Source organism: Mastomys coucha, unplaced genomic scaffold, assembly GCF_008632895.1.
Source record: "Mastomys coucha isolate ucsf_1 unplaced genomic scaffold, UCSF_Mcou_1 pScaffold6, whole genome shotgun sequence".
NCBI classification, from domain to species: Eukaryota; Metazoa; Chordata; class Mammalia; order Rodentia; family Muridae; genus Mastomys; species Mastomys coucha.
The window spans coordinates 14,789,942-14,807,764 of NW_022196912.1; the positions used below are offsets into that span (position 1 = coordinate 14,789,942).

At 40.2% G+C, this 17,823-nt stretch overlaps 1 protein-coding gene and 1 long non-coding RNA gene across 15 annotated transcripts in view; one reads left to right on the forward strand and one right to left on the reverse strand.

The window, feature by feature from the left end:
* Rmdn2 (regulator of microtubule dynamics 2) overlaps positions 1-17,802 on the reverse strand; it is an 87,489-nt gene extending 69,687 nt beyond the window's left edge. For 9 of the 14 annotated variants that reach the window (XR_004114058.1, XR_004114057.1, XM_031355270.1 and 6 more), the window contains exons 1-2: positions 5,913-6,057; positions 4,299-5,222 (exon numbers count right to left, since the gene is read on the reverse strand). Coding sequence is in view for 12 of the 14 variants with exons in the window: in XM_031355270.1 (XP_031211130.1) it covers positions 4,299-5,222; positions 5,913-5,929 (941 nt within the window). In the remaining 2 variants the exon portion in view is untranslated. The other 5 variants (XM_031355279.1, XM_031355275.1, XM_031355277.1 and 2 more) reach the window with 4 other exon arrangements.
* Positions 1,603-6,239, forward strand: LOC116079593. Its single transcript, XR_004114059.1, has 3 exons — positions 1,603-1,768; positions 2,112-2,182; positions 5,966-6,239. It is a non-coding gene; the product is annotated as an uncharacterized LOC116079593 (long non-coding RNA).
* Positions 17,803-17,823: the final 21 nt, after the last annotated feature.

A 17,823-nucleotide genomic window follows, 5' to 3' on the forward strand; every position in this document is an offset into this window, starting at 1 on the left:
ATGAGCATAAAAACACACTTGTCACACCAACAGAATAGAACCCAGACCGGGAGTAAACACACATATTAAGTATATGACCACATTATTTTGACAAGGGTCCAAGACTATGTTACATTTAATCTTTTTTAAATAAAGCCACTGATTATAGCGAACTCAAATCAAACCATCACAGAATTAGAATGAGACAGCCACTCTAGCACTTGCTTTGGCTCAGCTCTATGTGTCTCAGTGAACTCCTGCATAGCTGAACAGATGTTTGGAAGCCATGGAGCTTCCCATACTGCCTTGCACCTTATCTGTATTTGTATTAAGTTATCCAGCACAAAAAAGAAAGAAAGAAAGAAGGAAAGAAAGGAGAAAGAAATACCATGACATCATGACTTAACTGAAACAATAAAACAATCAGTTTTATATTCTCTTGAGTTATCATTTGTCTTGCCTAAATTTTCTCCTTCCTCATCACCTAATTTATACTATTTAAAGAGTGCTCAGTGTCCCCTAGTCATCCAAGAAATGAAAATTAAAGTTGTTTCAGATACCATTCCACCTCAGTCAAAATGGTTGTCATCAAGAAACCTGAATGAAGTCTGGAGAGGATGTGGGACAGAGGACTTTATTCACTGCTGATGAAGCACAAATTCATACAGACATTAGGCAAATCAGTTTGAAGGTTCCTTAAATTAAAGTTAGAACTACTAAAAAAAAAAAAAAAAAAAAAAAAAAAAGTTAGAACTACTGTATAACACAGCTGTTCTACTACTAGGCATACATCAAGGCCATAATGATGAAGAAAGAACATTATCATTAACAAGTTATTTTGGGAAAACTGTATTTCTACATGGAAAAGAATCAGTTTTGATAACATGTCCTTTGGCTAGAGCAGTAAAGACAATCACCTTGCTATACAACCGTGAGGTCCAAAGTCAGTACCCATGTAACCAGCTAGCTTTCATACACAAAGACATTGGTAAACACATCTTTAAAATATTTGTAACCTGAGATATCAGCACATAGCCAAAAAAAAAAAAAAAAACCCACCAAAACATTCTAAGACCTAACTGTAAAACTAAACTATACAATCCTTAGAAGGAAACATAAGACAATAGCCTCATGCCAGTGAATTAATAATTTCTTGGCTTCAATACTTGAGTAGGTAATGGGTAGGTAGTGAAAGGAAAATATTAAAGCAGATGCCTAGGTCAGGATTATACCAAAATATAAATCTGTGTATAAAGAACACAACCGGGCAAGTAAGAATTCAGAAATGTGGAGGGAATATTTGCAATTCATATCTCTGATAAGGGGTTAATACCCCTAATACGTAAGGAACTCCTCCTAAAAGAGCAACAACAACAAAATGAATAATCTGATTTTTTTTTTTAAAGAGCAAGGGATTTGAATAGATTTTCTCCAAAGAAAATCATACCAAAAGATGACCAAACTCAAATGAAATATCACTTTACGCCCATTAAACAAAACAAAACAAAAAGATGCTGACAAATCAAGGAAATAAAGAAATCCATGCTTTTCTGGTATGAATGCAAAATTAGTGCAGGCATTGCAGAAAACACTAAGATAGTTCCTTAAAAAATTAAAAATCAGACTACACTAGGATCTAGAAATTTTGGTATAGACTCAAAAACAAGGTAAAGGTCTTGTCACATGCCCTGGTCATATGGCAGAGAAATCACTCTGGAACTGAGCTGGAAGCTTCCTCTGGCTTGGCTAACCCTCAGATTGCTGCGAAGTGTGATGCAGATGCAGGGAGGTGAGTGCCATTCATCAGTTTACTCTGCTATGCATTCCAGTACAATAACAACTACCGGCCAAGCAAGATATACCCACTAGTGCAATGACAGCAAATCTGTTAGGAGGGTAACCAACCTGCTCTCTAACTGGATTTGAAGCTTGCTGCACAGGAGGGAATTCACATCCGGTACTATAAAGCCAGCCAAAAGTCTATGGTTGGGGAGTTCACAGTCCTTAGTCTACTATTGCCACTTTGTTAATTGGACATGACAGGGTTGCCAAACTACCCTCTGAATGACTGTGCTTATGTCAGTGGATTAGCGGTACTGTCAGCTTTGGTCAGAAGAGCTGCTTTTTTGCAGATGGCAGCAGTAACTTCAGAGACCCACAGCTGTTCCTGTGTTGAGAATAAGTGACTGCTGACTGCTTACCAGTAAGTTGGGTGCCCACATTACATCCTGGAAAGGTCTCGACATATCACAAAAGGGGTGGAGGAGTGGAAGAGCTGGAGAGTGGTGTGTATGGGGTGGAATGCTGTCTAGCAGGCATGGCAGGCTACTGTACTCTCGAATTTACAGAAGCTACACAAGACCTATACGGACCTGTGCCTGTACTGTAGGCCTGTCAATATCCTGCCACAGAGTAGGAAAAGATCTTGAGGCCCTTTTCCTCTCAGAGGATTTATATATTGTCAATATTTCCTTCAGTGGGATAGCCACTGCTAATGTGTCCATGCTCCTGGAAGGAAATCTTCCCCATTTTCCTATACTAACCATAATGAAACTTATTGGGTCATTGGAATAAAAGGACATGAAGTAGACTTGGGGAGCCAGTTGAGAAAAAGGGATCAGAGAAATGAGAGGGAAATGAGAAGGTAAGGATATAGGGCTGAAATGCTTCATGTACATGCACAAAAATGTCTCATATTTCTTATATTTCGTATAATTGATACATGCTAGTAAGATATTGAAAAGTAGCATCTCAAAGAGGCATTCACACCCATGTTCATAGTAGAATTATTCATGAGTTCAAATACAGAAGAAACCAAAGTCATCCAATGACAGATGAATGACTAGGTAAGATGTGACTCACACATAAAGTGGGATGTTCTTCAGCCTTATAAAAGAAGAAATGTTTTGATATAGGCTACACAAACCTTTGGCAAAGTGATTCTAAGTGAAGTGAGACACTTGGAAAAGACAAATACTAACAATTCTACTTATACAAGCCAGTCAAAATAATAGAAGGTAAAGGGCTAGTAGCCAGGGAAATGGGAAAGAAATGAACCAGAGAGTCATTCCTTATCGGGGATAGAGCTTTAGTTTTCCAATCTGAAGAGAGCTGTGGGGATGGAGGAGGTGTCAGCCCTAGGACAGTGTGGATGCTTAATGTTTCTGAACTACACACCTCAAAATGCTTACAACGATACCCTTCATGTTCTTTGCAAGTAATGAATTTAAAATTAAAAAGAATTTTAATGTGTTAAAATGAATAGAAAGTCTTGTATGTAAAAGTAACACTAGAGCCTATTGGTGGGGATTAGGGTTTCATTTGAACATGATAAGTTCAAATAACATATGTATTCTTTTATGAACAAAGTGTAATTATATTCAAATAAGTGTTTTTTGGTTGCTTACATTTGTTATCTCTATACTCATTTTTTTTGAGAGTGCTTATATAACTTTTGCCTACTGATATTGAGAAAAATATTTTTTAAAATATAGCTTTGAGAGGTCAATTATACATTCTTTTTATTTGATTTCATGATTCCTTAAGTTCCCAGATTTGTGGATATATAAGTAAGTTATTAAGCAAAATTTCAGGGGTATGGGCTATTGAGATGACTCAATGATAAAGGCACTGGCTACTGAGCCCGATGACTTGAATTTGACATCTGGGACCTACATGGTAGAGAGAATTATCTCCTAGAGGTTGACATTTGGCCTCCACACATATATCATGGCATGTACCACATATGGATTCCCCAAATAATTTAAATTAAAAATCTGGGTTCTAATTTTCCATTACATCACTGTTTAATTCTTGTGTTAATGAAAACTCTGTTCATCTGTCTGAGTGGGAAATATGATAAGTACTCACTGACACAAATGAAAATGTATGAGTCAATCACAATAACTTTATAGATTTATATATGTTATATTTCTATCTCTAGGGATCAGGATCAAAGTAGGCACTGTACTCTAAGGATGCATTACATTAAAGTAATTAACACAGAAAAACTTGGTGTCATTTTCAGACCACAATATTTTATGGAGAATTATAAATTTAGAAATTCAGGACAAGCCAATCTTTGGAACATGAAATCATCTTTGGCTTCTACATTCTAATAATGTCTACAAACGTTTAAAACCACACTATTACATTTAAATCTGCAATATAGAAATCTCTTTCCCTCACTGTAGCAGAGCTGTGTAAGAACAGGTTTCAAAAGCACTGAATACTAGTTTCTATCGTCTTTGGAGAGTGATTGCTGGGAAATTTTCCAATTCTGAGCTGCCCTTCTCAGAGAAAGTAAAATCTAAGGTGACCTTATTTCAGCCATTTCAATAGGTGAAGATAGATCTTCATCTAGAGGTGGGGTAGCGAAGCTTTCGTCTTCAAAGGAGCCCGAGGTAACTTCAACAGTTAAGCTATTAGCCTGGTACAGTGAGGAAAGTTCATCGTGGAGGAGGCTGGGAGAAGGTATATGAGACAAATAATGCTCCAAACCATCTGGAGAGTAATTTCTACTGTGACTCTGAGACCTGCGATGAAGGACATCTTCTGAATCCTTATTTAGTTGGTCATGTTCTTGGTTATCAGCAACAGAAACATTTGCTTGACTGGAAGAAGACATAACAGTTGGAAGAGAGAAGAGAGATGTTGTTAGACTTGGTGGGTATGACGTTTTCTCAACACTCCAGTGGCCTGAAGAAACGGTTTTTGTTTCCAGATTTGCAAAGAATCTATTGCTATGTTCAGGATCAGAGAAGCTTATACGTTTTTGAGCATAACTACTGGTTGCCTTTTTAGAAAAGCCTTGAATTTCGTTTGCATGAGACAGACTACCTCGTGGAGTTTCATAGTTAACGCTATTCCTGTGACAGGAAACTATACTCAGCCTGCGGGATGAAAAATATTTTTGAGATTTAAGCAAAGTAAACTGATCTGAAGATTTTGTGGAACTGGAAGTTACGTCTTCCTGGGACTGAAAGTTAACTCGACTTCTTCGTCGTTTAGTCTTTTGGAATCTCTGCAGTAAAGTGTGTCTTCCTTTACATGGAAATAAGGGAGTAGCTGAATATGAAGAGGAAGAGATTTTTCTACCTATTTTACGTGTTGAAGAAGGACGACATGTTATAAGACCCAGAGACACTTTTGATTGTAAAGTACAAGAGGATCCATGACACATGCGTTGTGGAGTAATTCGATCTTCATAATTCGGTTGGAAGCACCGGTCCTCTTTCCAGCAGCTAGAGTGAAAAGGGGGGCAAATGAAGAAGAAAAAGGAAACGAGGAGCTGAATGGAGACCCAGCAAACTTTCTAAAGGGTAATATCTACCATACCATTGGGAGACAACAGCTCATTAGAAAATGGTGTAGCTAAGTTTAATGGCCACAACAGATGTATCTAAAAGAATACACTGAATGGTACATTATCTCCTTTCAAAAGCCCACCCACTGTGTTAAAGCTCAGGGGTTGAGAGATTGAAAGAATCAGGGAAGTAGGCAGGAAGAAAAATAAAGAGAAACATAAAACGACATTAGGCATAACAAGTCCCCAGAGAGTTAACCTACCCCCCCACCCCCCGTCTCTGTTTCTCTCTGTCTCTGTTTCTCTCTGTCTCTGTCTCTTTCTCCCTACACACACAGACACCCCACAGAATTTCTCCGAGACTATTAAGCTTCCAATTTAAGAGAATTAACTAAAACAAACCTATATTTCATTGACTAATTACATTTTAAAATATCTGCCATGGATGAAGCAAAAGCCTGTCTGGAGTGGGAGGATGCTTTAACTAAACACACAGCTTTCCAGCTACTGTGGGAAACTAAAGGCAACACTACCTGGGCTTTTGGATACTTTCAACGTTCTTTGGCAGGCAAAACATGAAACACGTGCAGTGCGTTTTGCTTTGTTTTGCTTTGTCTTTAAGGCATACCTTAAGCATTTTCCCATACTGAATTTAATTCAGAGTAAGTCTTTCCTTTCTAGGTCATCATTCATAAGACGTGAAATGTCCTGTGTAGATGGAACAGGCCAGAAGACTGAATACTTAAGCTGCGTGTGGAGCAGCCATGGCAACAACACAGAATGGAAGGGCAGAGACTCTAGAACCCACTGACATTGCTTTAGAATAAAACAGTTCTGTGGCTCACCTTTCTGAAGAGCTGTAGGGTCTATGGCTATGGAATGTGTATCTGATTTCATTATGTTCAAGGAGTCAAGTGATAAATTAAAAGCTAAAAATGCGGTTAAGAGAAGGAGATCATGGGATTTCTGCCAGTTGTTTTTTAATTATGTATTTTCTTTATTTACATTTCAAATGTTATCCCCTTTCCTGGTTTCCCCTCTGAAAACGCCCATCCCCTCCCCCTCCCCCTGCTCACCAACCTACCCACTCCTGCTTCCTGGCCCTGGCATTCCTTTACATTGGGACATAGAACCTTCACAGTACCAATGGCTTCCACTCCCTTTGATGACCAACTAGGCCATCCTCTGCTATACATATGCTGGTGGAGCCATGAGTCCCTCTATGTGTACTCTTTGGTTGGTGGTTTAGTCCTTGGGAGCCCTGGGGGTACTGGTTGGTTCATATTGTTGTTCCTCCTAAGGGGCTGCAAACCCTTCAGCTCCCTGGGTCCTTTCTCTATCTCCTCCATTGGGGACCCTGTGCTCAGTCCAATGGTTGGCTTTGAGCATCCACCTCTGTATTTGTCAGGTACTGGTAGAGCCTCTTCTTGGGCTGGCCTCTCTCCAGCAATCTTCTACATCTCTGGTCTCCTAATCCTCCCTTCTTCAACTTGAATGTTCTTTTCCCGATGCCTTTACATTCAGTGAAGTGGTTGAGTGACTCTTAAAGACTTTGTACTGAGATATATAAACTGGGGAGGAAACATTTAAAAAGCAGCGCCTGTTTTTACAAGTCACAGCCATGGACTTATTGTCTGTAGCCATTTTCACACTCCAGTGGTAAAGCTTGGTAGATCAGACAGACCCTGAATCTCTTCACTTCCTAAGTCTTTGCAGAAAAGAAATTTCCTGACCCCTTTTTGGTGCATTTGATACATTTAATCCTTTCCTCCCTTGCCCCGTGATTCATGGGGATGGGGAAGCAATCCACAGGCTTGCAATTGCCAGGCAGATGCCTCACAAACACAAGGTGCATCCTCAGACCTGTCTGCTCCCTTATAATTGATAAAACATTGATATTTTGCAGAACTCACCACAGACTAGACAGGGTGCAAAGTACCGCTCTGTATCGTCTCCATTAAAACTTAAAACAACACGACACACACATTATTAACCACATTTTAATTAAAATGGTTTTATTTGTTACTGAATGTTTGTCTGGGGATGGGGTGTGCATACCATGACATCATGGCATGTAGGTAGAGGTCACAGGTTAACTTTTGGGGGTTGGTTGTCTCTTTCCACCTTGGGTTCAGGGGTTAGATCCAGGTTGTCAGACTTGTGTGGCAAAGGCCTTTACCTTCTGAGCCATCTTACTGGCCTTACCTACACTTTAAGAAAAGAATCGAGGTTTGAGAAACTGATGTCAGTTAAAGCTGAGCCAGGATGCATGCTTGTGTCAGATGGAGGCAGAGGACCTCACTGCTGCTCCTGAAAGCTTGCTCTTCTTGGCTCAGTCCTCTGCTGGTCTGCTCTGGGCTGGGGCTGCTTTGCTCTGTTCTCTCACCTGAGCACATACTTGCTCCAACAGTTCTCACGTCCTTTGCTGTTTGCTTCCACCCTCTCCAGTAGCACGGGCTCCAGAAGGCCATGCAGGTTAATCTTTTCTCCGCCCATGCTACACTCCTGCTCTAGCAACAACGCCCATTCCCCCAGAACCTGGGCTTTGCAAGCATACTGCTGGGATGGTCAACAAAGGAAGAACTCTGCTCTGGCTCTGTCCCAGTCTCCTTTCACAGCTGCAGGCAGGGACAATGCCTTCCGTCTTTCAGCAGGTCCTTGTCCTTGCTAGGTAGGTCAAGCAAGCACCTAATTACACCGATGCTAAGCACTTGCAATGTTTTGGGTGGTCCTTCACCTTTGGGGGTGGGGGAGCTCTGGTTAAAATGCCTGAGAGCGTGCCTCTTCAACATCCTGCTTCATCTTAAAGAAAAGTGGCTGAAGTTACAGGACTGTTTTCAGTTGTGTCTCCAAAGTTCATACAGTACCCGGCATAGGGTAGACACAGTCAGTGAATATGAGGGACTTCAGCTGTGTTCTCAGTTTCTCTCTCCTAGCAGTTTTCTTCTCCCTTCTCTTTTTCTCCCCTCCCCCATCATGAAAGAGAAGATCTATTTACAAACCAAAAACATATGACAATATGCTCAATATAATGAAAGTGCAGGGGAATACAAATTTGAAAATTATTAGTTAACATTTTATCTTCATAAATTTGACTAAAGTTTAAAATCTGATGCTATAAGTATTAATACAGGACAATAAGCATTCTCATAGACACAGGTTTGTGAACTGGATGTATTTTAAAGACATTAATATACATATAACCAATACATGTGGTCTCTAAGTCAGCACTTCAAATACATGCTTTAAAAACCTTCTACATGTGTCTAAGGAATTATAAGGGTATTCACTGAAGCATTATTTATAGGAACAAACAAATGATGGTCTAAATATTCACCAATAAGAGAGACCAATATCCCATCAATGGGATTCAGGACCACATTTCAAAAGAAACATGTTAACATGCATCAAGATGGGAAAGCCTGAAAACAGAAAAAAAGTAATGCATAAACAGCTACAAAAAAGCCAATGCATCACAAAATGTCATTTCTGTAATATTTAGGAACAAAACCCCAGTTATTCCTTGTCTACAGGAACACAAGCACCCAGAGGAGACAGGGAAACTGTTAAAGCTTGCATGCAGATTAAGGTAAGGAAAAGATCTCAATTACAATGTCACATTGTTAATAGATCTGAAAAAAATCATTTTCTAACTATAACAACTTTCAGGGATACAAAATCATCATTATAATGAGTCTGTTTGCCTGGAAGCCTAGACATGAATTTCCACACCAAACTGACCTAACAGAAGTCAATAAATGTAAGATAGAATGCCAAAAACAACAACAAACACTCCACCCCTCCGAAGGCGAAGGCAGGGTCTGCATTTCAGCTCCCAGAGATTAAAGTTAAAGGATTCTCCAATAAACGCAAGCTGGCAAGCTCGCACCAGTCAGGGCCCCACTCTCAGCATACTTTATTTTGTTATTCCTGGGTCAGCACAATCTGAAGGTTGGTATATCCCTGTATTTACTGTTTTTCTCCTGGCATCTCTGAAATAATTGTGGTGACTAAAGAGTCCCCGGTGGTAAGCTGGTTGAGATCAGGCAACTTCCAAAGGGAGAGAGAAGGCTTAGGGAGGTGACTGGCTTACAGATATTTATCTACAGAAACAGGATATATCTTTTTGTATCTCATTAAAAATAATTAAATTAAAATATGATTTTTTGTTTAAAAACTGTTAGTTTTTAAACTAGAGTTTTAAAGAAGCAATGTTAGATAGAAAAGGGTTCTTCCCATTTACTTAGTCTAGTGCATTTACTAGTCTAGTCTGTTACTAGTATTGTATTACATGTACCCTTGTATGCTATTGCTAACAAAAACACCCATGATCAAACCAGAGGAGGTACGGTTTCAGTACCTGTAATCTAAAGTTTTGAAACATCCATACCATCTGTCATTGATAATTTTCACAAATCTTTCTTGAACTCCTCCTACTCCTTGCATACTTATCTCAATATTTAGAGTTTGTAGTTAACTTCTTTTTATCTGTCTTAAACTGGGGGAGGGCTGCTTCTCTTTCTAGAATGTTAGTATTTCTGAGCAAGCAGGCTTAAAATTCATTGAGACAGGGTTTTAGGCATACAGGCCACTTACCACTTTAAAGTGCATGCACTCCTACATCAGCTTCCAGGTCTCCTCCCAGCTCAAGCTCCAAAGTGCCCTGTCTGTGAGGAGACTGCTCAAACCTCACCCAGCATTCCTAGTGAAAGACTGGCACAGATTTCCACGCAGGCAGGGTAGGCATCCGCTTGGTAGTCTATACCTCTTGGCAATGCTCCGTGTTAGGGTAGATTTCTGTTCACTATTAGAGTACTACGTTTTTCTCACCCATCCTCAGGAAAATTCCGAGTCTCTGATCTGATTTACACTTTCCAGTGTATCTGAGATGCTCTCTAGGCATCCCACACATGAAGACTGAATCTGTCACCTGTGGCTTTTCCCTACTGCAAAACTTCATGGTCACCCCCCCACCCCCCAGCATACAAAAGGATGTGAAACAATCCTGGACTGAGCACTGATGGCTGACACTTGACCAGAGGATGACCTCATCCCTACTCTTTGTCTTCTCCCTTCAGATGCCACCTCCCATGTCCACAGAAAGTGTGCGGATCACCTGCCCAGCTAAGAAGCTCTCCCTGGCCCCCTACTCTGCGAAGGCACAGAGGTGTCACGAAGCAAATAGGCCCCTATCCTCAGGGATGCCAGACCCAATGACATTGAGTACAGAGCCTTAAAAAACAAACAAGCAGAAACTCCTGCCTATTCTGTTCCTCAGAAATCTTACCCAGGGTCAATGTTGTAAATTCATAGAGTAGTTGTTTCTGGACTAAGAGAATATTTGTTCTTTGTGTTAGGATTTAGGATATTAACCCATGTAGAGATGAAACAGAAGCATGTCTATATCCTCTAATCCCTCTAGACTGGCAATAAAATTCAGTAGCTACTACTTCCAAGTAGTACATTTAACTACATGAAATAAAACTATAATTACAATGAGTTAAAATGAAAAGTTCCTCTCCCCAGGGGTCCAGGCCACACTTTAAGTGAGTAAGAGTTACACACACGGCTAGGGGCCACGATGCTGAGCAACACAGATACAGCCAGGCCTAACATCACAGGGAGTTCTATTGAACCACACTGGTCTAGGTCGTTTGTATATAAAAGTCACACGGGACTCACATTATACAATAGGTTACCCATCTTGTCAAATGACAAAGTCTTCCCAACTCTTACATGACGCTACTAGTTATTTATAATAACCAAATTATAAAATAAGGTATCTATTCTGGAGAATAATGACTATCTTTCTCAACAGGATATCATTATATACGCCTGTATATGTATGTGTATATGTATATATACATATATACATATGTAATGTATATTACAAGGAAATATATATAATTTAACTAATTAATACAATATAGTAAATATAATCTATAAATATAATAAAAGTGTTTTATATATATAAAAGAAAAAAGAATGCAAACATTCATTTCCTTTTACGAGCAGAGCAAATGACTGTGGATATCTATCTCTGTATCAGCAATAGAGTGAGAGATAATCAGCTCGCCACGGAAAACACTCAGGCCACTTACCCGCCTTCACTTTCTGCTTCCTCTGAGCTATTACTCGTTGCTGGACGTTGAACTGTTGTCACCTTCTTTTTCCTAGCTCTGTGCTGAGGACTGATCTTATGAACTGTTATCTTCCCTCCAAGTTCATCTTGTATACATTCCTCCAGCTTTGGAATCGTCTCTTTAAGGAACTTGATTTCCTCCTTAAGTTCTTCCATGTTGCTCAGTAACTCATTTAACTTTTCCAAGATCTGGAGCTGCCTCCTTCGAAAGACCACGGATGCTCCATGTTCACTGTGGCTTTCATCCGGCAAACTTACTGAATCGAATTTCTTACCCAGAGAGAGAAGCCTAGGGAAATTCATTGATGTCCTTGGCTTAAGGATCTTGTGGTACCACAAGACCAGCAAGCTGATTCCAGTAGTGGCCACCATGATGCCAAGGATTAGTTCTTTGTGCGTGGAATGGGGCATTTCTTGGCTTTTATTTCTAAAATTAAAAAAGCAAGAATGTAAATGAATTTTGTTTCTCTGTCCAGGAGAAAAATTGATGCTTTTCCAGTCAATAAAAGATAACCCTTTGTCATGAAAAAAAAAATTATCTGACAAATCACAAGCCGAATCACACTCTTGGGGCTGTTACTGAAGTCTACTTGAATGTAGACTTTAATCTTGATCTTATTATCTCTCTATAGTCAACTTGAAGTTTGCTCTTTAGTTATACTTTAAAGAGCTTGAGAAATAGAAGCAAAGGTATCATCAGCTTGGAAAAATGTGTCAAGAGTTCTAGACGTCCTTGTCTTCTCCACGATTCTGTGTGCAATTAACATGTGAGATTTCTTGGTCTTAGCTTATTAGTAAAGATATGAAGAGGCTCTTCCTTAGCATATAAGTATATAAATATACTTAGAACTTCCCAAACTTGGTTTTACTTCAATATCATCTATTAGATGTATTTATTTGTGTTAAAGTTTACTAGTAAATTGGTTGAAATAGCTGTAAGCTATCCACCTTAGGAACAGATTATCAAAGCACTGCTATCTATAACCCTGACCAGACAGGAAGAAATAATTCCTGTAGGGACTCAGTTGGAAGTAAATTCTAGACTATGGAGAAGGAAACGGAAAAGAGAACAAACAAACAGGTAGGCAGTCTCACTCGACTAAACGGATAACTTTAGGGTCCACAGGAACTAGAGTATCCAGAATGTATGTGCCAGTGTGTAGAGAGTAAGAGAAGGGTGTTGGGAAAATACACCGTTAGGCTCTATGGGGCTGGTAGGGAATAACTTCATAGGCGTTAACAACTACCTGGAAGGTGCCAGTTAAACTGGTCGCAAGGATCACATGGAACTGAGAAGCTTTCAAGACGCCAGGAAGGTGTACAGTCTATGTGAGGCTTTCAGCAGAGAGCCCGACAGGTAGGGAAGCTAAAGGGACCTCAGACGGAAGGCTATTTAGATTCTATCCAAATGGATTAAAAATTTAAAAATAAGCCACCAAACTATTAAACTGGCCCACAAATGATTTAAGTGTCATAGATAAAAGTGTCTATTACTGTAAATAAGTAGAAAAAATGCAGAATTCAACAATGTACAACAGTGTGCAACCAGAATATCCCATACCTAGCAAGAATTTATCAGACTTGCACAGAAGCAGAATGCCAGAGATGATCTAATTGGCAAAGAATCATTTAAAACATTTGCCACTTATTATAAATAAATTAAAATATTTATTTTAATAAATTAAAATAAAATAATGTACAAATATATTCATGTAAAGATATACATTATAAGGGAGAAAAAGAAAGTTTTAAGCAAGACTGGAATTGCTAGAAATGAAAACTAAGATATCTGGAAAAAGGGCTTTTTATGAAGTGAAACTGACAGCAATGCAAACACCACGGAAGGACAAAAAGCAGTGCACCCAAAGACACAGCAGTAAGAGTCACCCCCAAGTACAGCACATGGGGAGAAGCTAGCGAGCAGGACTGTGGGCGTTATGAACATCTGAGACTGTGGGAGGAGGTGAGCAGTCAAATGAATCAAGCAGAGTAAGAAAGCAAAGTGGACTACTATTCTGCTGGTAAGAACTGAGGGTGGGGTGGGGAAGAGAGACAGAGGAGGAGGGAGGAGTGGGAAGAGGGAAGGAGGAGAAGGCTTACTATGGCTTATCACTCAGGAGCCACTTAAACAAGAAAACAATGAAGTGGCGTGTTTAAAATACTGAGAAATGGGAGTGGGAAACCTCTCAACTGAAATTTCTATATCCAGTGAATATTTTTCAACATTGGAGGTAAAAAAACAAAACAACAACAACAACAAAAAAAAACCAAACCAAACCAAAACAAAACAAACAGACCGTGGGGTTTTTGCTGTTTAACCAAAGCTGAGATTACTCTTACCAAGTGACAAGTGCTAAAAGAAATGCTAAGCAAGTTCTTCAGGCAGCACAGTGACCATGAACATGCACAGAGGGCACTGTACACCAGCCACGGTGGCATCTACAGGCAAACATAAAATCTGTTTTCTCATTTTAAAATTCACTTGTAAAATAGTTGCCACTGAAGCCAAAGTTGCAACAACACGCCATAGGTTTATGACAGACCAAGAAAGCAAGAGGCAAGACAACAGTACAAACTATGGGAGAGTCCAAAGAAAGGAAGAGAAAACCATAAAGGTATCAATAAACCAGTGTGTGTGTGTGTGTGTGTGTGTGTGTGTGTGTGTGTGTGAGAGTATGTGTGTATGTGTGTGTATGTGAGAGTGTGTTTGTGTGTTGCAGTGGGGTGGGGTGGGTGGATAAAAATGGAGTAATAAAGATATTCACTTACCAAAGGAAGGCATGTTGGCCTGAGGGGTGGCTAAATACAAAACAAGTAGGAGAAAAGATGCCAATTATATAGAAAAATGATCTCAAAAGGTTAAGAAAAATGTGTTCTCTAATATGAAAATACAAAGTTGAATTAGTTAAAATGCAGAGTTGATAAAGTAGAAGAAACAGTAGAGAATCGTACAGATCCAAATAAGAAGGCAAAGGAGATGGTCTCCAGTGCAAGAGCACAAGCTTGACCTTGAGCTGGAACACAAACCACTCTTTGACAGTCACGAAAGAGAAGGCAGATTATGTTAGCAGAGATTCAGGTTAAGTGGGTGAATGCTGGAGCTTATGAAAGTTCTCTTTTGATTTATTTCTTGTTGAAAACAGCCAGGCATAAAAGCTGGGACAGAAACACTAGATGACCATAAATCCTGAATTAGGTCGTATACCTGAAATCTTGTGCCTCATGGTGAGCACCCTATTATTCTACATATTCTAGCAAGGCATTATTGTTTCTTGTATATTACTGTATATGTATATGTACTGTATACTGTATATTACTGTATAATTCCTGTATATGGCCAATTAAACATAATGATTTAAATGACCTATGGAAGAGGGCACATTCTCCCATGGAGGAAGGAAAAAGACAATTCCTATAATTGCACACAGACACACAGACACAGACACACACATACACACACACACGCCCCACACTACACTAAGTTAATAAATAAAAGTAAAAAAATAGATTCTTAAGATTGTTATACTACTAAACTATATGCATGGACAACAGTTACTTTCCAATTTGGATGCTCTACCTCATCAAAAAAAACCTCAGAAATTACCTCAGATTTTGATTTTTATCTCTAAGAGACTAACTTAAAATCTCTCTCTTAAACCAACTCCAGGGAGAACCCTGGTGCTTAATCTGGCCTGTCTGATGGAAGAGCATTTGCCATTTTTTCCTTTCTTTTCTTTTTCTCTTTTAAACCTAAATATCCTCTGAACTAATAGATATACCTGGGAACTGTAAATGTAACCAGTTGCTCACCCCACTCATCCAGGAAACACATCAGTAGCAGAATCTAACACATTTGTAACAGATGAGATTGTTGATAATTACTACTATTTGGCACCACAAACATTATACTATTCCATAAAACTAAATTACCCTGATAGATCACCACAAAAAGCAATAGAAATAAAAAAGGCACCACATACGATGACTCACGTTTATATTACAGGCCAACCATGCAGCAAACTTTATCACCTCAAGGCTGTTTTGTGTTTCTGTTTTTTATTGGTTAATAAAAATACTAGGGCAGGGAACAGTTCAAAAGTACAGTTCTTGGTTAGCATATATCAGAGCCAACATTAGATCCCCAACAACACTCATTCTCTACCCGCCTTCTCTCTCTCCATTCCCAGCCCCATCCCATCCTTAATAAAGAATGCCTACAGCGGCCCTGAAGTCTACCATAAGGAATTTTCCTATGCTGATTTAGTTCTTTGACCTAGTCCTACCATGACTGAACTTATTATGAAACACACACACACACACACAAACACACACACATCTGAAAGCTTTTTTTTTTTTTTCATTTAACAAGTAAATAAACAGAAGTGAAAATCTGACCAGGAGAAAGACCTATTCCCAAGACAGAATCAGGTTTAAACACACTAGAAACAGCCAAACTTTTACCTTTCTTTGGGTTATACACTGGCTCCAAATGATCTCTTTGAAGTAGTTCAAAACAATAGTGCCATTCTTACTTTTCAGACAAACTGCTGTCATTTACCCAGAGGGTTATCAGATTAAAAAAGTGAGAAAGGTTACCCCTGGCTTCCTGTTTCCTAAATCCTAGAGACATCTAGCCAGGTGCATGCAGACTCAGAAAGCATCAGGCAAGGACGAATCAAGCACGGAGAATGCTGACAGAGCAGAGATGGTCAGAGGTGAAATAGACATCAAAACTATGGAAATTAACAGAGAAATGGCATTGGTTAAAAAATATCATCATTAGAAATGCATAGGTCAGAGTGTTTGAATTTATGCTTCTATGTTAGTGATTTGAAAAATAACTGAATAAAAATAGTAAGGTACAAACAAGAAGTAAAGTGGCATGTGCTTTTGTGCCAATAATCTGAAATATAACACTGATGAAAAGGAAGACTACAAAGGCTGGAAATAAGAATCTGCTTGCCTACAGTGTACTTTAAAAGATTGTATAAAATTACTTATATTGTTGTTATACTTTTGCTTATAGTAGTATACTCTTGCACTGAGTACAGATAAGGCAATTAAAATTTATGAGCAGGCTTTGCAACTCATTTCAGATGCAAAACATTATCACTTTACAAACTTCCAGGTGTAAATCACTTATGATGGAAACTGATAGATATTATGTTTGTATAAATTACTTAAAATTAATATGGCACACAACCAAAGGTTATGCCACCTAATGAAACAATGAAATGTTGACTTCCAAGAAAACTAGGACATGAAATGCTTTTAAAAGAAAAAATTATGTTCATGTCTTAGTCTTACCTCTGGATATTAATGTTCTTTAACTAGAATGTTTAGAACGAGCTCCTAAGAAACATTCATACAAATTCATCAGCTGTTCCTTGAGATAAAGGGAAGGCATAAAGTTCTGTAACCATAAACCAGAGGAAAGAAAACTACCAAGAGGGTCAAGAAACATTACGTTTTACAAATCAACTTAAGGTTCAAAGGCAGGCCATATTGTATACAGTGATGCAAGTACATTCCCATTGAATTCTACCACTCGAATTTCATCAGATTTTCATGCGTTTCCTCATCTATAATTTAAATTAGGAACCTTTTAGTATTCAGCTTATTTGCAAATTAGTAGTGCTGTTAGTCTAGTTTCCATGTTTGTATAAAAAAGGCAGACAATCCAATTTTGTTGTTTTGTTCGTTTGTTTGTTTTAGTTCGGGGAGCACTCAAAGAGGACAAGGTTGGCGCGAGGCTGAGGCAGGTGCAGAGGCGCGGTGGCCGCTCCGGTGGTCGCCAGGGCTCAGCGGTGACGAAGCCACCTCTCCAGGGCGCAGGCTCCTCTAGAACTGTGCCCGGGCTGCCCGCGGCCCCCGGGGTCACCAGTCGGCAGGCCGCGACCCGGAAGTGAAGCAGCGGCCGGAAGTGCCGCCGCCTCCTTTCACACGCCCCACCGCCGTCGGACCCGGGCTGTGGAGCCCACCCGGCCCAGGTCCCCTTCCACTGGCTAGGTACGCACCCGGAGTCGTTGCGCAGGCTTCTCTGTGGCTGGAGCCAGGGAACCGGGGCCCGCGGGCGAGCGGGCGAGCGGGCGAGCAAGGAGAGGATAGCCGAGTGGAACCCTGCAGCCCGCGGGTCCCAAGGTCCGGCGTGGCGGCCTTCGGGTCTGACCCAGATAGCGGAGGCGCCGGGGGAGGAGCCGCTAGCAGCCCGGGGCTCCCGCCTCCTCCGGCCGGTGCTTCTCAGCCCCGGCCTCCGGGCCTGCTCTTCAAGGCCCCGAAAGCTGAGCCCCGCAGAGCGTCCCGCAGGCCATCTCGGAGGCAGCCGTCCCCCTCCGCCGGGCGCATCCGCTGAGCCATCGCTGCCACCGACGGCTTCCAAGTCCTCCCCCCATCCCCC